The 23,995-nt window shown below is 45.9% G+C and overlaps 1 protein-coding gene across 1 annotated transcript in view; it reads right to left on the reverse strand.

Annotated features, from left to right (window-relative positions):
- Positions 1-4,717: 4,717 nt before the first annotated feature.
- Positions 4,718-23,995, reverse strand: part of LOC124613656 (venom allergen 5-like) — a 96,061-nt gene continuing 76,783 nt past the window's right edge. The window contains exons 5-6 of the mRNA XM_047142372.1: positions 17,773-17,908; positions 4,718-4,979 (exon numbers count right to left, since the gene is read on the reverse strand). Of these exons, the coding sequence (XP_046998328.1) occupies positions 4,718-4,979; positions 17,773-17,908 (398 nt within the window). The remainder of the gene's footprint in view (positions 4,980-17,772; positions 17,909-23,995) is intronic.

Here is a 23,995-nt window from a genome sequence, read left to right on the forward strand (position 1 = left end):
CATGCACCTTATTCGTCTGACCTCTTATTTTCACGCATGAAAAGAACCATGAAAGGACACCGATTTGATAACACCGACGAAGTCAAGAAAAAACGAGGGCGGAGCTGTCAGCTATTTCTTAGGATGACTACAAAAAATGTTTCGAAAAGTGGAAGCTCCGATGGGACAAAAGTACTAGTTGTAATGGAGATTATTTTGAAGAGGATGTTTTGTAAACAATTTGAAAATATATAGATTTTAAAAAATAATTCGTGTTTTTTTGGGTGTCCCTTGTTCAGACTGTACGAAAACGTCACAGGTTATGTCGCACATAACTGGATGGTAAAGCTAGCAAGGAAATTCTGATAAAATTTGTTATTTCTATAGGATTTTGTCTGCAAAGACGCCAGAATAAAACGAATAAGCATGCGCCAGTGAGACAGTATAGCTTCAAATGGGCGTATTACATAATGTTGTTACGTAAATATGAAGTATTACAGTTAGAGTGACATTGGGTTATTCAAAATAAATATGGGTTCATACAAATCACACAGTGACTAAATGTTGCTACATTGATAGTGTCCAATGAAAAATGTCTAATGAAAGTGCCGGACAATGTCTGGTTGTGATGCTACGCTAAGAACTGCCACATATGCGGCATGGCTCTATCCGTAAGAACACAGAGGTATGCGCTGTCACTGTCTCCCCTTCCCGTTTCTCGGGTGTAGCCGCGACGGTGCAGCTACCCTGGCCCGACTACAGTTCGCTTTGTCGGATAATACGCAGTGCTTATTTTTTAACTCGTGTATGACATATTTTATAAACAATTTGTAAGCAATTCTTTTTTTTTTAAATCATTTAGCACTTGATGTACCATAATGGCACTTCTATCATTGTTGCAGGAACGCAAGTGTAGTACGTGCTCCAGGACGTAATAATGCTTGTAAAACGCAAATCAGTTACAGAATGAAACCAAACTTAACAGTTTCTTCAACCTATCTCACAATTAGTAATTAACTGACAGTTGAAAACTATATAAACGTCTGACATCCATAGAGAATGTCTCGTAGATACATGCCTTCAACTTATACAGCTTATGGGCAGATAACTATACGTCAAATACAAACATCTGTATGTAGTTTGTCGTGCACGGCTAAACCAGAGTGGCATTGTGTTTTTTTCTTCTGTCACTCGTAAAATTGCATTATAAATAACATACCTTCACAGTGGCATAACTGTCCACTTCGAATTGATACGCTACCAGGTAAAGTGTCATTTGAAAAGTTCTTGTAGAAACAGTAAATAATATTCTGACAAGCTGCGACATTGTCGCAAATAAAACAGTGACCCGTATATACAATAAATTTCCTTTAATTTACGTCTATGGTCACAAATGACCATCATCAGATAGATCTGTTCTATAAAAACAAAGTCCTAATGTACTGCAGCCATAGTGGAATCTTCAAATGAATATAATGCATTTGATGTGATTTATATATATTTGACGATGCTGATTTTGCATTGAACATTTGATGATGCCACTATGGCTGCAGTACATTAGGACTTTGTTTTTATAACACAGATCTGATGATGGTCATTACAGACCGAAACTGGTAATCTGTTAACAAAACGTTTGTGACCATAGACGTAAATTAAAGGAAACTTATTGTAAATAATATTGTTAAATACATCAATCCATACCTTTAATTACAACTGTTTTTAAAAGAGGCTAGAGAAACTAAAATAGCTACGTATCAATCACAGAGAAGTCTACGTCTCAACTACAGTAATACGTGGAATAATTTTCACATCCCATTGGTGGAGTTTTGACTGTGTTCTACAGATAGTATAAACTTTGCATACCTGAGTAACACACACTTTTGGACCACGACTCACGCCCTAAAGAACAGGCCGAAGCGAAGCAGAAGGTAACACGGCGTGTGTCTGTATCTATTGTCAAGAAAAGAGATACTGATGTGAAGAAAGCAGACAGTTAACGAATTCACAGGCTACCAATAAACTGCTTTAGATGGGACAATCACAAACAGTGTTTCAAACTACGGAAGCCCATATTTATCAAATGAAAAGGAGACCACCCTCTTACCGTATGTGACATACAAGACACCATGACGAATATAATTAGGAGAATGTATGGCTGCCAGTTTCACAATTCTACTAAAAATCCGTATGTGGGTCAGAGGATCGAATAGTAAGAGTATGAGTCATTTTACATAATGGGTGTGAGCAAGCTTCATTCACCACTAATTAATAGAATCTCTACAGCAACATACAGCATGCTCAAAAAATGAGGGACTCTCATGAAAGAACGTTTCTTTCTCGTTGTCAGTATGATCCTTGTATTATCGAGAAAAGAAAGGGTTACGCATTAAAGCAGACAGCATTCGTTGACTTGTACCGATTATACTGACATCAATAATTCCTTCACAGAAATGTGTAGCAACAAGGACACGATGAAGAGGCTGTAAAACAAGTTACAGGAGACAGGAAATGCTGCAAACTTAGCCGACAGTGGTCGACCGAAATTGGTAGCACCTGAACGGTTGATTGAAGTTCAAGCTGCGTGTACTTTGAGTCCAGTGAAGCCTTTGCGACACCTCTCTAGCCGAGGCTCATAGTATATGTAACGCCAGACGGGGAAGAAATTCACTCCGTCATCAGGCCACGAGTGGCCCATCGGAAGCATCCGACCGCCGTGTCATCCTCAGATGAGGATGCGGATAGGAGGGGCGTGTGGTCAGCACACCGCTCTCCCGGTCGTTATGATGGTTTTCTTTGACCGGAGCCGCTACAATTCGCTCGAGTAGCTCCTCAATAGGCATCACGAGGCTGAGTGCACCTCGAAAAATGGCAACAGCACATGGCGGCCCGGATGGTCACCCATCCAAATGCCGGCCACAACCGACACCACTTAACTTCGGTGATCTGACGGGAACCGGTGTATTCACTGCGGCAAGGCCGTTGCCGGGGAATAAATTAATGATTGGTTTTTGTCAGACGAGGCATCGCTCCACCTTGATGGATCCGTGAACGCTCATAATTCATGCATTTAGGGTACTGGAAAATCACATCAAGGACACGCAGATTTTGGGTGTCTGTCCCGCAGTGTCAATCTTCATCACGTTCTTCCGTAGCAGACTGAAGAGAGAGCACTAGGTACAGTTTGTAAACACAGTTTGTAAACAGATACCTGAAAAACATTTACAGTAAAATGTCTTTAGGAGGACAACGCTACGGCTCATACAAGCAACAATACCATGACTTCCTCGGATGAGAATTTTCGTGGAGAATCGACTTCGAACTAAGTTGTTCGCCACTTCGACCTCTTCGCTTATCCCCACCTGGCTTTTTCTATGGGGATCCCTTGAGAATGCCGGCTAAAGTCTCGTTGCTGCGATCCCTCAACTAACATTAGAACATGTAGCTACGAACAACCTCAGCATTACTTTTTGTTACTTTTTGTAATAAAACAATATTCCTATAGATATGCACTCTTGAATTTTCCTTATAAAATAACTCTGTCCCAAATTGAGAACCACACTATCCGGAACTGCGCATGCTTTTAGTACTCGCTCCAAAATGCACTATTTTCTTTGACAAAAATTATGAAATTTAATCCGTTGGCTTTCGCTATAAAAAGTTACATACAAGCAAAATTTATTATGTTTTACATATGTCAATCAGTTTCGGAAGCTTTCAGCTGATTTTTAACCAACCATATCCTTAGATTTCCCTAGCTATCCGAAAATGGGGCGTCTCATCCTACACGCGAACATGTTGATCACATTCCAAGAAAGTGTTGATCATGTCGTTTTACGGATGCGACATATCGTCGACGTCTCCGTTGCTCATACTGAACAAATTGTGTCAGCGGTGGTTAATAATAAAATCAACATTATGCCTTTCTCACTTGTTTGACCTTTTATTCCAACGTCCCGTCCCTAATCCATTACATAGGGAAACATTACTGTACGTCTCTGTTGCGTTCTCAGTGGCAGATTTACACCCAGTGGCCAAAATTGGAACGATTTTTTTTTCCCCAAACGAGAATCAGTTCCTCATTAATATATTAGTATACCTATCAAGTTTTGTTGCCATATGACAATCACAGCGCGAACTGGGCTTTTGTGAGTAGCTGAACATTAAGTACAGTCACCCATTAATTAAGATTTATTCATAATAATAAATGTACATAAGCGTTCTTACAAGCTTTCTCTGTTTTAGCAGCTGCTTGAAATCACTACATCTTCGCGTTCACCTTTAGTTAATTCCATTCCATTCTTGTTTTCGTAACTCCATTTCACAACGATTTTACTGTTGACAGCAGTCATGCAGGAGATATTTTATTTTATATGACAGCAAAGCAGGACATTTGCCATGTCTGATATAAAAAAGATCTGATACTATAAGCGATCATGCTTTGGACACTGGTAGTTAATGATAAATTATTTTATCTGCGTGTCTTCACTGTTCTGAAATATGACTTTTGTTTTTTTATTTCATAAAAACCTATAAAAGAGTCTTTCGTGTCTTTTTGGACACTTCAGAGTACTTGTGGCGTAACGGTAAAGTGCAGGCTGCGGCACTCTGAAGAGTGACGAGCGCTGTAGTGAAGACATAAGGGCGGCGCGACGCTCTGCCAGTGTGACGTATTCTGCCAAAGTGACGGTGGACCGGGGGGTGAGGCGCCGCCGCGATGTCCCCGCGCAGACGCAGCCCGCTAGCCGCCACGAGAGGGCCCGGAGTCGCTCTGGCAGAGCCCCAGGGAGGGGACGCAGCTGTGCGCCGGCGGGCACTGGCTGCAAGCCCGGCCCTCCAGGTACAGGGGGCGCGCGAAGCGGTTGCCGGACGGCCCGTAGTTGCAGGCGTACATGGACGTCACCGGCTGCGCCTCCCCCTCCCGCCACGCGGCGTACCCGCAACCCAGCGTCCGCGTCACAGCCGCCACCATCTGCGTGTAGTGGCTCGTCTTCCCCAGCGACCTGCAAACACCACAGCCTTCGGTTCAGTTTCTCCACAACGTGGGTGCGAGAGACATTGAGGTGACAAAACTCGTGGCATACCTCCCAGTATGGTGAAGGACCTCTTTTACCCGGACGTTGTGCAGTAATTTGACGCGGCATGGCCTCGAAAAGTTGCACGTCGCCTGCAGAAACGCTAAGCCACGGTGCCTCTGTAGCGGCCCAGAATTGCGACGAAGTTGCCGCTGCAGCTTTTTGTGCACGAACTCGCCTCTCCATTGCGGGCTTCCCAAATAATAAATGATGAAGTGTGGTGTGGCCCTCAACTACGTACCCTCAGACTCAAAGTTGAAATATTAACAGTTTTGGCTGGTTTCGTTGTCTAGGGGCTGGGATACGTAGTTGCCGCTTTACTGGACAAATACTGCTGAGTCTACAATATACAATTGGAATATACACATGAATCTAATGGTCGAAGGTTCCTATCACTCGGCAACTGCGAATTTTAAATGAGTAGACATTTAACTGAAAGATTGCAATTAAATAAAATCTGCAGGTGCTATTCTTAACGACTTTAAATTGTGGTACGATAGTAGACGAACCTATAAGAATGCTGTTTATTACAACAAAACACGTATTGGTGTCGATGATCCAGCGATTAAATAAAATATAAGTTGTATAACAGGGAAACAATAAATTCCAACTTTACGTACACTACTGGCCATTAAAATTGCTACACCACGAAGATGCTGTGATATGTAAATGATTAGCTTTTCAGAGCATTCACACAAGGCTGGCTCCGGTGGCGACACCTACTACGTGATGACATGAGGAAAGTTTCTAACCGATTTCTTATACACAAACAACAGTTGACCGGCGTTGCCTGGTGAAACATTGTTGTGATGCCTCGTGTACGGAGGAGAAATCCGTACGACATTGCTGCTCGCGTTGGTCGAGATCCAATGACTGTTAGTGGAATATGGAATCGGTGGGTTCAGGAGGGTGATAAGGGACGCGTGCTGGATCCCAACGGCCTCGTATCAGTAGCAGTCGAGATGACGGGCATCTTACCCACATGGCTGTAACGGATCGTGTAGCCACGTCTCGATCCCTGAGTCAGCAGATGGGGACGTATGCAAGACAACAACCATCTGCACGAACAGTTCGTCGACGTTTGCAGCAGCATGGACTATCAGCTCTGAGACCGTGGCTGTGGTTACCCTTGACGCTGCATCACAGACAGGAGCACCTGCGATCGTGTACTCAGCGACAAAGTTGGGTGCACGAATGGCAAAACGTCATTTTTTCGGATGAATCCAGGTTCTGTTTACAGCATCATGATGGTCACATCCGTGTTTAGCGACATCGTGGTGAACGCACATTGGAAGCGTGTATTCGTCATCACCATACTGGCGTATCACGCTGCGTGATGGTATGGGGTGTCATTGGTTACACGTCTCGGTCACCTCTTGTTTGCATTGACGGCCCTTTCAACAGTGGACGTTACATTTCAGATGTGTTACGACCCGTGGCTCTACCCTTCATTCGATCCCTGTGAAACCCTACATTTCAGCAGGATAATGCACGACCGCATGTTCCAGGTCCTGTACGGGCCTTTCTGGATACACAAAATGTTCGACTGCTGCCCTGGCCTGCACATTCTCTAGATCTCTCACCAACTGAAAACGTCTGGTGAATGGTGGCCGAGCAACTGGCTCGTCACAATACGCCAGTCACTACTCTTGATGAACTGTGGTATTGTGTTGAAGCTGCATGGGCAACTGTACCTGTACACGCCATCCAAGCTATGTTTGACTCAATGCCTAGGTGTTTCATGGCCGTTAGTACGGCCAGAGGTGGTTGTCCTGGGTACTGATTCTTAGGATCTATGCACCCAAATTGCGTGAAAATATAATCACATGTCAGTTCTAGTGTAACATATTTGTCCAATGAATACCCGTTTATTATCTGCATTTCTTCTTGGTGTAGCAATTTTAATGGCCAGTAGTGTAATTAGTTATGAGCAACAACACAGCTTGCGAAATATTCACTTCTAAACGTCTTCACTGCAGAAACCAGGGAAATCTCACAAGTTTACAGGTCAGCACTACGAAAAATTTCTATCTCTCGCGACCATGCGCAAACTGCTCCACTCTGTAAGTCTTTCCCGCGACCGCCCGTCGCGCCTCCTCGTCCACCACCCTCTCCCGTACTCTCCTGTACTTTCCTGTAGTGTGATCCATGCTCCTCCCCCGCTTCGGTAGTCGCCTGCTGTAGTAACGAGCGCTGTGATTGGCTAGAGCACTCCTGCTACGTCTTCAAGCCCACGCACTCTCACAAACATATTGAAACACATACTAAATCCTGGATTTACATTTAAATAATTTGAAATTAAATAAATATTCCTATGGCTTGACCATAAACACGCTCTAACACACATTGTTAGATACATAAGCAAATATAATAAACATATATTAAAGGAATAGAAACAAAAGGTAGGCCAGTAGCCTAACGTCTCTGTGATTTCTAAAACACAGTAAATATTTAACCAATTGCTTCATCAATAGGATATATCGGCTATAAATAAAGATCTAGATGAACAAATATATTTATAAGCATGCTGCTACCGTTTTTTCGTGTAGCTGTGAAGTACTTATGCCCTGACGCGATCGATAGTAATCAACCACTTTGACCACCAATAACTCATGTATTCAAGTTACATTCCTGTAATTTATACCAATTTAGGTTTACACTAACAGCTTTCTAAAGACAAGTCGATCGACAAAATCGGATGAACCGTTTAGATTTTGTAAATTCGTTGCTGAGTGTTACTTGTATAATTTACAGTCAGATACTAAACCTTAAACTAATAAAGATATTGAAAATCTGATTACACCATCAGAATCGTCGTGCAAATAATGGTAATGTACAAGTTTCTTTTTAAGGTATCATGATTAATCTGGCTGCTATTAATTTCTATACGAACTGTGAAATGTCTGCCATGAAGGTTTCACAAAGTCCGCCATCTTTGGCACTCCTGGCATGTCTCCTTCATCGACACAGTGGCAGCATGGAATTCCCAGCCATGTGGGGGCTGGACCACGCACTGGGGCTACCCCTCTTGTCTGGCGCCGCGTAGTCGGCCTGCCGAGCATCCCGCATGTCCATGCCAAATTCGAACTTAGAATATTTTCAGGGCACCACAACTGGCCCGCTACCTCACACCATTGTGTCCCATCAATGTTCAGTGGGATTATGTCAGGCGATCTGGGAGGCTAAATTATTCTTTCGAATTGTCCAGAATGTTCTTCAAACCAATCACGAGCAACTGTGGCCCAGTGACATGGTGCATTGTCTTCCATAAAAATTCCATCGTCGTTTGGGAACATGAAGTCCATGAATGGCTGCAAATGCTCTCCAATTAGCTGAACATAATCATTCCCAGTCGATGATCGGTTTAGCTGGACCAGATGTAAACACAGCCGACATCATGACGGAACGACCACCAGCTTGCGCAGTGCCTTGTTGACTACTTGGATCCGTGGCAAAGCGGAGTCTGCACCACACTCAAACCCTATCATTAGCTCTTACCAACTAAACTCGGGACTCATTGTGCCAGGCCATGGTTTTCCAGTAGTCTAGGTTCCAACTGATGAGGTCATCCTGCTGGCGATGTTGTCCTTTTAGCAAAGGCACTCGCGTCGGCCATCTGCTGTCGTAGCCAATTGTTACATACCAACCCTGTATCAGGCAGCTTGCCGCAGAATTTCATAATTGCGAGGCCTCTTCACTTTGTGTTCCTTGAGGGAGTGTCAACAAGCGCAGCACGAAACGACAGCGTTTCATCACGTTAGCAGGTCAGGCGGAGAGCAGGACATCAGCGCTTTGCACGAACTGGGTAGCCAGCACCAGCAGAAGCTTAGTAAAGCAATAATACTGAGAAGTATCACGTCACCTTGTCACGTGAAGTAAGAAGCCGCCTCGCTAACGCAAGAAGTCGTACTGAATATTGTTACGGACCAGTCTGTTGGTATAAAAATTATGTTAAGCAAATAGGGTACGATATGGATCGCTGACACATTCGTACTAGGAAAGTCTATGTGGTCATTACAAGTGACGTTCGGTCAACACCAGCCGATATTTCACACTATAAATACTCCAGCATTTCAGTTCAGAAGGGAATTGGTCAGAAGGATGGATGGTGTACAGGATTCGCGTACTCGATTCCCTGACACAGTATTAACGCTGGGTATAAGTCTGTTAGTCATGGACTGTGCTGTTGGTCCTGGCGGAGGTTCGAGTCCTCCCTCGGGCATGGGTGTGTGTGTGTGTGTGTGTTTGTCCTTAGGATAATTTAGGTTAAGTAGTGTGTAAGCTTAGGGACTGACAACCTTAGCAGTTAGGTCCCATAAGATTTGAACATTTGAACATTTTTATAAGTCTGCTGTAGATTTCCTGCTCATACTAAACACTGCTGACAGCCGATGGAGAGATGTCTTCCTCTCCTTAAGCACCAGTCAAGAGTTCGGCGCTGCTGACAGCTTCCAAGGCAGATGGAGAGACCTGGGGGTCTTCCGTGTCGACTTGGAACAGGACTCCAGTGTTCCTGACACTTCAGTAGAGCCACGGGCCTACCTGCACGGCAGGCCAGGGTCGGCGCTCTTTTCGACCACACGACAATCGTCGTCATGGTTCAGAGAGCAGAGGTGAGCCACAGTTACGTGAGAGGATAGAGAACCTCCTAGGCCGGCGTGTGTAGGCCACATACGCACGTGCCACCTTCTTCGACTGCAGAGGATGGAGACGCAGCATCCACTTCCGAATAGCTGCCGGGCGCTCGCGAAACAACAGGACAAGCAGCGGCAGAGGACCGTCGTAACATCGCTAAAGGAGAGATGTATCTGCAGAAATAAATGGTTAAAAGTCACTCTTCTTTTACTGCGCCCACTGGCGTACTCAGGTCACAACCAGGAACTGGGAAGTGGCGAACTGGGACGGTGCCTCCTGACACACCATCCATCTGCCACGCCTCCCAATCGTCGTCACCTGCACCATTAACGCCACATTTCGCCGCACTGTCCTAAGCGATATGTTTTTCATATGTCCCACTTCACGCTGTGTTGTTTGTCTGTTAGCACTGACCCCTCTACGCAAACGCCGCTGCTCTCGGTCGTTAAGTTAAGGCCGTCAATTCCTGTGCTGTCTGTAGTGATTGATAATGCTTAAGGTTTGGTGTTCTCAGTGCTTATATGTTAATATGTTATATGGTGCCGGCCGCGGTGGCCAAGCGGTTCTAGGCGCTTCAGTCCGGAACCGCGCGACTGCTACGGTCGCAGGTTCGAATCCTGCCTCGGGCATGGATGTGTGTGATGTCCTTAGGTTATTCAGGTTTAAGTAGTTCTAAGTTCTAGGGGAATTCCCTCCTCTGGAAGCCGGGAAACAAAGCCGAAACTACACCTACAACGGCAATGGCATCCTGTGGCTCTAGCAACTCTCAGGGACAATAATGCAAACGAACAACCAATACAAGAAAATATAGTGACGAGCTCAAGTACGAGCCCCACCACACAATGCACACCAATAGTTAGACTACCACCGGTCGATCCGGTTAGGGTGTACCCCAACTTGGAGTACACCATGCAACTATCCAGATTGGAGCAGCCGCCTACCCTGACCACTGCCTTACGACATGTGGTCCGTGTAGGACATGAAGACGGCAGGAAGATAACTTTTTCGGTGATGGAGGCTGTTGACAGAATCCAGCTAAAATCAGTGAATCTTCCCACCGACTTTGGAGCCTTGCGAGACTTGCTCAAGAAAGTATTCGAAAGACGAGGAGAGAAATTTGATCTTGACGACATTTACCAACAATCAGTAATAGCGCATGGACGAATTGCATTTGACTGGAGTAAGACCTGGCCACATGACCGATTTCACACATACTCCCCATAATGACAAAAATAACTATAGGACAGCTTAACACACACAACAGCAGACTTGTAATGCAGGAGCTCCGAAAGGAGATGGAGGAGAGGAGACTAGATGTACTCTGTCTACAGGAGCCATACTCCCTGGCTGGGAAAATAGCTTTTGCTGCTGCAAGCTGGCAAATAGTCAGCAGAGGGGATGACCCGAAGACAGCAATTATAATAACAAATAAACTCTTGAGAGTTACCATACTCTCACAGTTCACAACTAGCCACTGCAACGTCGTGGAGCTTCAATCCCCTAGGGGAATTATAACTCTCATAAACATGTACTTTCAGTATGGGGACAACATAGAACTTTACATAGACCACCTAGCGAGAGTTACCACGGCGTTGCGGGGAAGAAAAGTCGTAATAACTGCCGACATTAACGCAAAATCCCCCCTGTGGTACAGTGGCACAAGAGATGCTAATGGCGAAAATGTTGAAGAACTTACTATGGCATCACAACTTGTGGTGGCTAACAGACCCGGCAATCCTCCCACCTACGCTGCAGGTGGAGGACAGGGCACAAACATCGATGTTACCCTAGTAACTCCGAACACAGCTAACAATCTTCAAAACTGGAGAGTCCCAGAGAATGCCACCACAAGCGACCACAATCTGATAACTTTCACCATAGGAGAAAGACAGTGCCGCTGGGCCACGGGGTGGGAAGTACAACTAAATTATAGAAGAGCCGACTGGGAACGCTTAGCGATGGAGTGTGACATTCCTCCATCACCGGAAGATGACATGCACTTGGACATGGACGTAGACCAGAGAGCAGAGGAACTGGTGACTGCAGTGACAAGAGCGGTGAGGGCAGCCGTACCTACTAGGAGGAGGGCCATGGCGGCCTCCCCGTCGCCATGGTCTGTCGAACTAGGGGAACTGCGTCAGTCTGTCAGAAGGCTAATGAGGTATTATCAGCGCAGTGTCGTCTGGCAGGAACGACAAAGGTGGCAGTTGCTGTACAGGGAGGAAAAGCGGAAATTCCAAAAGGAACTGCGGGAAGTTAGAATGAGAAGTTGGGAAAACTTTGTGCTCAACCAGCTAGTCACGGACCCGTGGGGGCTCCCATATAAGTTGGTGAGAGAAAAAATCCGCTCTCCTCTGGAGCTATCAACAGTCAGGTACGGGGATAGGACGACGGAGTCCTGGCAGGAGACTGCGGGGGTCCTCCTCCACTCCCTGCTGCCTGACAACAATGCTGATGGGGAGACAGAGGGGCAGCAGCAACTCAGAGATCAAGACCAAGAAATATACACCAATGAGACGGCTGTCTACCCCTTCTCAGAGGAGGAGGTAGCAACCCATATAAGATCTCTGCAAAGAGGAAAAGCACCTGGGCCAGACGGCATTGTGGCTGAGGTGGTGCAGTTTCTGGCGCCTCAGCTGACTGAGCCACTAACACATCTGTACAATGAATGCCTCAGACAGAGAAAATTCCCAAAGAAATGGAAAATGGCAAATGTAGTTATCATAAAGAAAGGACCAGATAAGGATCCTGCAGAAGTGAAATCTTACAGGCCGATTTGTCTGCTGGATATATTTGGCAAAATATTGGAGAAATTGCTGGCTGACAGATTGACAGCACACCGAGTGTTGTGCGGGATGAGTGACAGGCAGTTCGGGTTCAGGCCGGGGCGGTCGGCATCTGATGCAATCGCCCTGGCGGCCGAGGTCTGTGGCTCGACCCCTCACAAATACGTGGTTGGCATCATGGTTGACATCAGCGGCGCCTTCGACAACCTGTGGTGGCCTTCGCTCTTCTCCTGCCTGCGGGAGAAAGAGTGTCCAGGGCCGCTATATGGTTGCCTGAGGAGCTATTGCGAGGATCGGGAGGTCTGGTTATCATCCTCTAGCGAAAGAGTTGGAAAGACAATTACTAAAGGAGTCCCCAAGGTTCTGTCTTAGGACCCCTCTTCTGGGACATCCATATGGAGCCTTTGTTAGATAGTTTACAACAGAGTGAAGAGGTGCTAGAGGTGATAGCCTACGCGGATGACCTCCTCCTGTTGGTTGGCGGCCGCAGCCGCGAAGACATCGAACCGAAAACAGAGACTGCATTAGATAAACCCCAACAGTGGTGCCACGCGACTAAAATGACGATATCGCCCAGCAAATCTACTTACCTCCTGCTAAAAGGACATCTCATTAGAAATCCGACTGTCAGAATAGACGGTTCACCTGTTCTCAGACGACGTGAGACACGCTACCTAGGAGTCATCATTGACGAGAGGTGGAGTTTCGGAAACACATTGATACCGTCACCCAGAGAGCCCTTCAGATAATACTAAACAACCTCATCTCAATAGGCCATAAAAGATTCCATCTTCCTCCACACCCAATTAGACTTTATCATAAGAGTATCCTAAACTCAGTTGTGGGCTACGGCTCGAGAGTCTGGGCGCACAGGCTCACGAGGGTGGTGCCCGCCATGGCAGTGAGAAGGGTCCAGAGAAGCATGATACTAAGAGCTGTGGGTGCCTACAGAACATCTCCAGGGGGGGCCCTATTAGTCATAATGGGGTCTACCCTCTGGACATAAAGATAAGGGAACAGGCGACCTGGTATTGGGCCAAAAAGGGTAATTACGAGAAGATTGTAGATATTGTGGGTGTTAGGGTGGGGGATAAAAGAGAAATAAGGAAAAGAGGGGAGGAGCTCTGGCAGGAGACTTGGGTGATAGAAGAGGCTGGACGACGAACCTTCCAGTTTCTACCTGATGTGAGGGAACGCCTGGGAATGAAGTACTTCGAGCCTACACGAGGTCTGATTCACTTTCTCACTGGCCACGGACCCTACCCGACGTACTTATGTCGATTTGGGAAAAGGGCAACACCAGCGTGTGACTGTGGCGATCCGGAGGGTACACCCGAGCATGTTGTTTACGAATGTCCCCTCTTCAATGATGTCGCAAACACACTACGAGACAGACTTCCCAACCATGACACGTATCAACTGCTCAGACGAGAGGAAACATTTCAGACCCTAAACACCTTGGCAAACGAGGTATCTCTAAAAGTTCTAATTGAATATCTAAGAGAGATACGGTAAATAACAAGGACATAATCACCGATTTCGACCAAGAGCCCTATTCCCATGCCGCCTGTGCGTGGACTGGCCGACTTCATCCGAGTTGGAATCCGCCATGTGCAGGACTAGGGGGAGTAGGGATCAACCACCGATTATGACACACACCAGACATGACGTAGGATAAGTTAGTTTGTAGGACTTAGATATAGGAAATTAGGATAGGTACTGCAGCGAATTATAACTTCGAGGCCTCCCCAGTGCCAGGGGCATGTTCTTCGGGATTAGCTCGAAGAACAAGGCATATTATAGTAGGTTTATATTCTTACTGGCACACATGTGACGCTGCAGAATATATATATAAATTCAATTAGCTATAGGAATTAGGTATAAACAGTAGATGTAGATATTAAATGCCCATTGTTGTTAATAACTGTAGCTCACTATAAAACTAAAAAACTAGCTGCACAATTTAATATAAATGTATAACTGTTAGGACCCACTAATGAGCTAAGGAAGTGGGTTAACTTGTATAAATTATAATGGTTATCTTAATAAAGAATTTAAAAAAAAAAGTTCTAGGGGACTGATGACCACAGATGTTAAGTCCCATAGTGCTCAGAGCCATTTGAACCATATTTTCTTATATGGTATTTTCAGGAGTTACATTGCTTTTAAATTCTCATATTCCTGTATTTCATTCTTATAGCAGTTCTTATATTATTTCTTATGTTTTATTCTTGAGGAAGTTTTGGTGCATTCCTTTGGGTGATACCAACCGCTAAAAATTCGAAACAAAGAAATTCCGAAGACTGGTTTGCCACAGTGATATCTCACTCGAGAAAGAAACGTCACCGCGCGGGGTAGCCGCGCGGTCTCAGACGTCTTGTCACGGCCCGCGCGGCTCCCCCCATCGGAGGTTCGAGTCCTCCCTCGGGCATGGATGTGTGTGTTTTCCATAGCGTAAGTTAGTTTAAGTTTGATTAAGTAGGTCTAGTGTGTAAGCTTAGGGACCGATGACCTAAGCAGTTTGGTCCCCTAAGCTCTTACCCCAAATTAATTAAAGAATCGTCGTTAACATTACTTAAGATCTCACGTATCGGTAATAATTTCGCGGCAACGCACGCATAACGGAACACTAGCAAAAACTGGCGCTGTGGTTGATTATGAATCAAAATATACTATAGGAATTTCACCGAAAGCAATTTAAAATAATTTTCTCACTCATATATTTTTTTTTTTACTTTTATTTTGATTCATTCACCAGACATACAATTAGTAGACGAATAACGACACCCGTTATTTCAGTATACATTGGAAAACATTCATGCAATAATCTTATACGGATATGGATAAATAAATGGAAATCAAAAAAAATAATAATCGGGTTTCGAACACTGGGCGCAAAAATGTAGGCTGAGAGGCTACTCACCGCTTAGGTTCAAATATTTACTCGATAAAAGGCACATAAAGAACCTCGGAAACTTTTACCGTCTTTTATTCAGAAACGGTCGTGTATGTACGGACAAGCCGCGATACGTGTTCGCCTGTTTTCAGCCCTCTTCCACTGAGCGAAGTTTCTGGGGAATCGGGTTATGACACTTGCCGCGATCTCCTCGTGAGATCGACTGACAAGGATCTGACTTTCGTATCGCAACGTGCCCTCGATTGCTCGTTCTAGTTGTTTGGGTCAATCGCCCTGGCTGCATTTGTGCTTTCCTTCGTGCCACTCGCTACACGGTGTTTGGACACTAGACCATAGACTCATACTAGCACATTGTGCTTTCCCTCTTCCGCGGTCTTGTTGCCTGGCTTCTATGTCAAGCATCCAAGGTCGGCTAGGGAAAGAACAATTTTGCCGACAGGATTATTTCACAGCATTGCAGATACAAAATCTTCATATTCACAAAACTATTGCTCTGGAGCTCAGCTTAAAAACAGCAGGGCAAGGATTAAATGAAACCTGCATAAAATCCTGTCAATTAGAACGTGTCAGTGTTAGTGAACTCGTGCCTTATTCCACTCTCTTACTGACTGAAAGAAAAGTGAATGTGCATACGCCTCTTTGATCACCATAATCTCACTCATTTTGTTTCCATGGTCTGTACGTGAAATGTACAAATGTGGCAGCCGAAGTGTGGCACAATCTTTATCGTAAGTACCAAACAGGGAAGCAGACTGCGCAACGAAGGATGCCTATTTAGAAACCCGTATTGTCTCCCATTCTGACGCATAAGTTCGAAATTTGGCTTCCTCTATAATGGTGCAAAACCCTGGCGCCTTGCGAAGTCAAAAAGGAAAGTGTCGACAAATGCGAAAAAGAGGCCACAGCTCTGACGTTTATATGAGCTTGAATGTCGGTTAATGATGTCAAATTGACACCAATTTTCACCACAATTCTGCCCAACGACAACGTGGATGTGTTACACGAAGAGAGGGTCGTCACATCCACTCTTACCCATATATCACCCCTCCTTTTGCCGCCTCTGTGACGGATATCACAACCACGACACTCGGTATTGAAATCGTGCGGATTTTTATGGGTGGCACCCACAGACACACTCCCCCTCAGAATCGACACAAAAACGCCTCAGGGCGTTGGCATAAAGGGTGTCAATAAAACCGCCCCTTCCCTTGGGGCACTGATTCCCATACAGTCGAAAAGAATAATCTAATCTGCGGCAACAGAAAGACGTCCGTAAGGACGTTCAGACTGCTGCAATGACATTGTGGAGCTACAGCCCCACTGAGCGTGAACTTCGAAGTATAGAGCGACCACAATGTTTTGCTCTGCTATAGAGGGTGGAACCACTAGGGACCGTTCAAAACCACCCTATGAAATTTGAACGTGATCTGGAGCAGCAGAGGGGTATTATACTTTTTCAGCGCTTCTGGTTTGCGCCCTCTTCTGGCCTGATCACGTAGTTGTGCTACATAGTCATGGGTGTGAATATAACAGAAAACGCTCCCTCTAAGACCCCCTCCTCCTCCTTCCCCCCCTCCGCAGTTCACCAATACCATCGGTGCCAACTATGCACCTTTGCTGAGCACTTTAAAACTGTACCTGTCAGAAATATCGAGGCTGCCCTAGCACCTGAAGGTAGGCAACCCGCATGTAATAGGTGCCGAAAGATTTGCCCCTCATGCATTAGAGGTGCCACGATGCTGAACCAGTGTCAAAGCGATTTGTAACAACAGTCCCTTTTGCTGTATAGGTCAAACTGGCACCGCTATCAGAGTAAGGTACTGAAGGACATTTACTGGGAAAGAAATATGGTAAAGTGGACCTCTTTACATTTGCTGAATATTTACTCCTTACTGATCATTCCGCTAAAGATGTGGGAGAAACAGTAATTTTGTCTAAGCAGGTTCAAAGGCGCAAAATTCGACTTACGTGTAGAACTGGAAATTTTTAAACACTACCGTTTGCCTCGGCGTCGGTAGTTTCCAATGGCAGTGGCGTTAACTTCCGTTCGACACACCATTCTAACGGCCGCAACAGTACCCATGTTCTGTGTTTCTTTTTAACTCTGCAGTTCTTTAGGATGCCCATTACAGAGTTGTGTCACTCCATTTGCCTCATAAATATCTACTGCTCTGGCCCAAAAGGAAACCACATCTCGATTTTTAAAAAGGTTGATACATTTACCCTAGTAGCTAATTAAGTTTGCATAAAAGCGTTGCTATTTTTCAATGAAATCCTGACCACTGTTCGTCTAGCTGACAATGTTTTAGGCAGAAACGTTTGATGCCTCTCAGTGTGTTTTCTCCTTTTATCTGCGAGTACACGGTAGCTGTGTCTGACTCACCTGAATTGTTTCACGTTGCTGGCGTCAAATATTTCCACCTCGTTGTACCAGCTGAAGACGGTTGAGCTCCAGTTTGCTTTGATGTCGTGCTCGGTGCCGTAAATAACGAACAGGTTCTGTCCCACTTGGAAAGCCGCTGAAACAGGAGCACCGGGAATATTCTGAGGGGAAACGAAAGTGGCTAAATGCTGAGGATCTCCACCACACAGTTGGTCGCGTCCTTCAGCTGAGAGGACAAGTGTTATAATCAGTTCTAGTGGAAGAACCCCAACGCATGAAAAATATTAGGTAACATTATTTTCTAAAATTTCCACAACCTTACTTAATATTAAAAACGTGCAGATTATTTACGTTTTCTGTTAGTAATAGAGTATTCACGTTAACATAATATTCATTTTGAATACATAATGTTTGAGGCTGTTTTAATCAATATCTCAGCACGATTTGTTACGAAACTCTTTTCATTAATGATGGTCGATTCGCCCATAATCTAATTGCAGTGTAAAGCCCGTCCCTTGGATAGGGTGGCAAAGCGACAGCCAATAGGAAGCAACCTAAAAGAAGTGGTTGTGAAGATAATGCACACAGTAAGCTGGTCTTGGGTGTCGAGACTGGAAGATATCTTGCTTGCAGGCTCGAAAGAAAGAGGAACGGACGCGAATTTGTAATGTTTATGTGATTTGACATTTGGTCAGCAAGTGACCGTGTGGTGCAAATTTTGCGTCCGTTTCTTTCGTGAGCCCAGTTCACATCGTGAATTACAATATTTACGTTAGTGAGATCATGGAGAAAATTTAAAGTATTCGTAGTGCAGTGCATTGATACACAGTTGTAGAATTAACACTTTTGTCAATTATTCGTCTCTCATGAGACCACTTTAAGCCGTTTTTTTGTGAATATGAGTGCCTGCTACAGTTGCTGAAGTAACTAGTGGCACCACGACTGAATTGAGTTTTAATGAAGAAACAATTTAAATTCGAAGGTACAGTGCGCGCAAAATGCAGTGGCCGCTAGATGCGCAGTTGGCTGGGGAAGCGAGGGGAGGCCGGCAGTGGTGGGGAGCCGCTCAGAGCTCAGAGGGGAAATGCCGGCGCTGGAGGGGAAGTGCCGTTCTAAACTGAAGTCTACGCTCAAAGTTGTTTTTTAACTATTAAGCGTGGCCCCTTCACACCTACACTTGCATGATGAACATTCAAAAAGATCTACTCTCACCTCTGCTTTCGTTAGTATCTAAAAAGAATCCTGCCGGAAACGCAACGATTCATTTTCTCCTGGATTGATAACCACTTGTAACTTTCAGAGAAGAGTCATGAGTAGCGAATTTTGAGTAAAACCCACACATTTCTCTAGTTTCCATGACAAAATTTGCGTCCTTTGCCAAAACACAGCGGAGTTTACACTGTATCACCTCATTAATACACTCCTGGAAATGGAAAAAAGAACACATTGACACCGGTGTGTCAGACCCACCATACTTGCTCCGGACACTGCGAGAGGGCTGTAAAAGCAATGATCACACGCACGGCACAGCGGACACACCAGGAACCGCGGTGTTGGCCGTCGAATGGCGCTAGCTGCGCAGCATTTGTGCACCGCCGCCGTCAGTGTCAGCCAGTTTGCCGTGGCATACGGAGCTCCATCGCAGTCTTTAACACTGGTAGCATGCCGCGACAGCGTGGACGTGAACCGTATGTGCAGTTGACGGACTTTGAGCGAGGGCGTATAGTGGGCATGCGGGAGGCCGGGTGGACGTACCGCCGAATTGCTCAACACGTGGGGCGTGAGGTCTCCACAGTACATCGATGTTGTCGCCAGTGGTCGGCGGAAGGTGCACGTGCCCGTCGACCTGGGACCGGACCGCAGCGACGCACGGATGCACGCCAAGACCGTAGGATCCTACTCAGTGCCGTAGGGGACCGCACCGCCACTTCCCAGAAAATTAGGGACACTGTTGCTCCTGGGGTATCGGCGAGGACCATTCGCAACCGTCTCCATGAAGCTGGGCTACGGTCCCGCACACCGTTAGGCCGTCTTCCGCTCACGCCCCAACATCGTGCAGCCCGCCTCCAGTGGTGTCGCGACAGGCGTGAATGGAGGGACGAATGGAGACGTGTCGTCTTCAGCGATGAGAGTCGCTTCTGCCTTGGTGCCAATGATGGTCGTATGCGTGTTTGGCGCCGTGCAGGTGAGCGCCACAATCAGGACTGCATACGACCGAGGCACACAGGGCCAACACCCAGCATCATGGTGTGGGGAGCGATCTCCTACACTGGCCGTACACCACTGGTGATCGTCGAGGGGACACTGAATAGTGCACGGTACATCCAAACCGTCATCGAACCCATCGTTCTACCATTCCTAGACCGGCAAGGGAACTTGCTGTTCCAACAGGACAATGCACGTCCGCATGTATCCCGTGCCACCCAACGTGCTCTAGAAGGTGTAAGTCAACTACCCTGGCCAGCAAGATCTCCGGATCTGTCCCCCATTGAGCATGTTTGGGACTGGATGAAGCGTCGTCTCACGCGGTCTGCACGTCCAGCACGAACGCTGGTCCAACTGAGGCGCCAGGTGGAAATGGCATGGCAAGCCGTTCCACAGGACTACATCCAGCATCTCTACGATCGTCTCCATGGGAGAATAGCAGCCTGCATTGCTGCGAAATGTGGATATACACTGTACCAGTGCCGACATTGTGCATGCTCTGTTGCCTGTGTCTATGTGCCTGTGGTTCTGTCAGTGTGATCATGTGATGTATCTGACCCCAGGAATGTGTCAATAAAGTTTCCCCTTCCTGGGACAATGAATTCACGGTGTTCTTATTTCAATTTCCAGGAGTGTATGTTGTGCAGACAAAATTGCGACGGAATTCTGAAACAGTGGTTTATTAAGTTTCTTAAATCAAGAACTCAGGAAAATTAAAGTCAGTAGTTTATGAAAAAGCACATCCATTGTACAAAAAAAACCTATAATGTCTCCAAATATGTTGTTCCAAAACCCATAGCGTTTCTCGTTTCATCAGCTATCGATGACCCTTAAAAATTACATTCTTTCACCAAAAAAATCTGTAGTTATTGGAATAACACAATAGGCAATAAGTTGCATATAATAACGATATGGTAAAATAGTCTCCTCTTTGCGTGCTATCGTTTGCCAAAATCTCATTTCGATATCTGAAACCGTTTATGAAATATGAGGACTGTTGTGAATATTTCACTCTGGCTTTACCGCTGGCGCGGCGCGATCGCGAATGAGAGTGCTACATCTGATTAATTTTCTTGAGATTCGTGACAGACAGATTCCTCTATCCAAGTTTAAAGAAAAATTGAATATGTTAGCTAAACTTCACACTTAACAGCATATTATGTATTATGTACCAAACACAAAATCATAGCGGCCCCTATTTTTCATTTTTCCGAATTTCGCTCAGCGTCTTACTTTCGCGTAAATACCACAATACCTATGACCATTAACGAAATGATGGGCGCATCATCATGAACCTGACATATAAAGCTATCAACAAAGCAAAAATTAATTTTTTTTTCGAATAGTTTCTGTAAAATCGTTTGAGAAAGATTGTAGTGTGCGCGCCTCCATTCTGTAACAAACGAATGAACTCGCCCAGCGCTTTGGACGAAAACTGGTCATTGCCCATCGGCCACTGTATCCTGCGCGAGGTATACTCCTTGTGTTGCCTACCTCATCTGATGTAATAAACTCGAGCTACGTTCATTTATTTTATTGCAGTCAACAAGTATTCCAAGAACTCACAAATTCGTGATTTTTTAAATTAGGAATTGTTTTGCAGTGGTGTGCTATCGATCTCTACACTATAACAAAAAGAAAGAGCTTCTCGTCCAAGCCGTGAGATCACAGGGATGTCTCCTACCGCCGCGTTGTCCTCTACCTTGCGACGTCATGTGGATGCGGTATTCAGAGGCATGTGTTCAGCACATCCCTCTCCCGGCCGTTTTGCAGACTTTCCAGACTGCAGAGCCGCTACCGCTAGTTCCAGTAGCTCCTCAGCTGGCATCACGAGGCAGAGTGCAGCCCGTATCAGGCCTCCCACCAAGGAAAAGCCCTTACCAGTGCCCAGAATAAAACCCGGCATGGCAACCATCAAAGCAGACCACTCAGCTACGAAGCTGGACTAGACGACACATAATGGGCCAAAATCAACTCGGATGAATCTGATCAGGCATTTACGTTCCCCATCTAAAGTTGGATTACTGATTCCCCCACTCCTCCATGTTGCACTGTTGTAAAAAGGGAGAGTCTGTGCTGAGAGTTGTACGAGCGGCTAAAATATAGTTAAACAGACATTAGCAACTGGTCCTTGTAACTTATGTATATACAGTGTTTTTCTTTCGAAAATAAATTTTTTTGTCAAACAAACAAAAATTGAAATACAGCTCCAGGCCTCAACTGGGGTGTTGCAATTCCTCGCCCCCCACTTGATCACGCCTCTGACTAAGTTGTACAATGTGTGTTTGAGGCTCAGTATGGAGGAAGGCAAACGAGGTCATAATAAAGCAGCTCCAGATCAAGACCCGAAAGCTGTGCGGGATTAGCCGAGCGGTCTAGGGCGCTTCAGTCATGGACTGTGCGGCTGGCTCCGGTGGAGGTTCGAGTCCTCCCTCGGGCATGTTTGTCCTTAGGATAATTTAGGTTAAGTAGTGTATAAGCTTAGGGACTGATGACCTTAGTAGTTAAGTCCCATAAGATTTCACACACATTTGAACAAGACCCGAAAGAGGTAAAGTTGTATAGAAGTTCTACAGGTCCGTCTGTTTATTGGACCTGCTGGGAAAACTTCTTGAGAAGCAGCTAGCAGGTAAACTGACAGCACACGGTGTGCTGTGCGGGATGAGTGATAAACAGTTCAACTTTCGGTTGGGGCGATCGGCATCTGACGCAGTCGCCATGGCGGCTGAGGACTGTAGCTCAGTCCCGTACAAGTACATGGCATCATGGTGGACATCAGTGGCGCTTTTGATAACCTGTGGTGGCCTTCACACTTATCCTGCCTGTGGGAGAATGAGTGCCTAGGGCCGCTATGTGGCTGTCTTAGGAGCTATTGTGAAGAAAGGGAGGTCTCGCTATTATCCCTAGCGAGAAAATCAGTAAAAAGGTAACAAAGGAGTGACCACAGGGTTCTGTCCTGGGCCACTCTCTTGGGACGTTAATATGGAGCCTCTTCTAGAGAACTTGAAGAATATTGCGGATGTACTGGAGGTCATGGCCTACGCAGGTGACCTCCTCCTGCTGGTGGTTGGCGGTGGTAGCAGTGAGAACCTTGAACCGAAAGCGGAAAAGGCTATGTCGGTATTGGCAGAGTGGTGTCATAAAGCAAAGATGGCAGTAGCACCTAGCAAGTCTACCTACTTCATCCTGAAATGACGACTTATTAGGAATCCGACAGTAAGAATAGACGGCTCACCAATTCTTCGACGCCACAACTACCTGGGAGTAGTCATCGATGAGAAATGGAGTTACACGACGCATATCGACACTGTCACCCAGAGATCGCTGGAAATACTTAATAACCTGATTGGAATTAGAGACAAGCCTTTCCACCTACCAGCAGACCTGATTCAGCTGTAGCACAACATCCATTGTAGGGTACGGTTCGGCAGTCTGGCACACAGGCTCGCGAGCATCATGCCTACCACGGCCGTGAGAAGGGTGCAGCGGAACATGCTCCTGCACTTAGTAAGGGCATACAGAACGACACCTGGGGGGCATTATCAATGTTAATGGGACTTGTCCTCTTGACAGTAAGATTAGAGAACAAGCAGCATGGTACTGGTTAAAGAAAGATAACAGGTAGAAAATAGTTGAAATAGAGAGGGCTCAGGCAGGAGACAAAGTCGAAATCAAAAGAAGGGGTGAGGAAGTACGGCAGGAGCAGTGGGATGGGGATGAAAGTGGGTGCAGAACTCATGAGTTGTTACCAGACATCAAGGAGCGCCTGCAGCTTAAGTACTTCAAACCTACCAGATGACTGCTGCACTTTATCACCGGATATGGACCTTACCCGGCATATCTGCGCCGATTAGGAAAGCAGGCTACACCATCGAGTGATTGTGGCACTGTACATGGCACTCCAAACCATGTGGTGTTCGAGTGCCCCCTTTTCGACGATGTAGCATGTCGGCTTCGACAATAGTACATCCAGCTCAGGCCACACAACACATTTGAGATCCTCAGTGAACATGCCAAC

The sequence above is a fragment of the Schistocerca americana genome, chromosome 4, assembly GCF_021461395.2.
Source record: "Schistocerca americana isolate TAMUIC-IGC-003095 chromosome 4, iqSchAmer2.1, whole genome shotgun sequence".
Taxonomy (NCBI): Eukaryota; Metazoa; Arthropoda; class Insecta; order Orthoptera; family Acrididae; genus Schistocerca; species Schistocerca americana.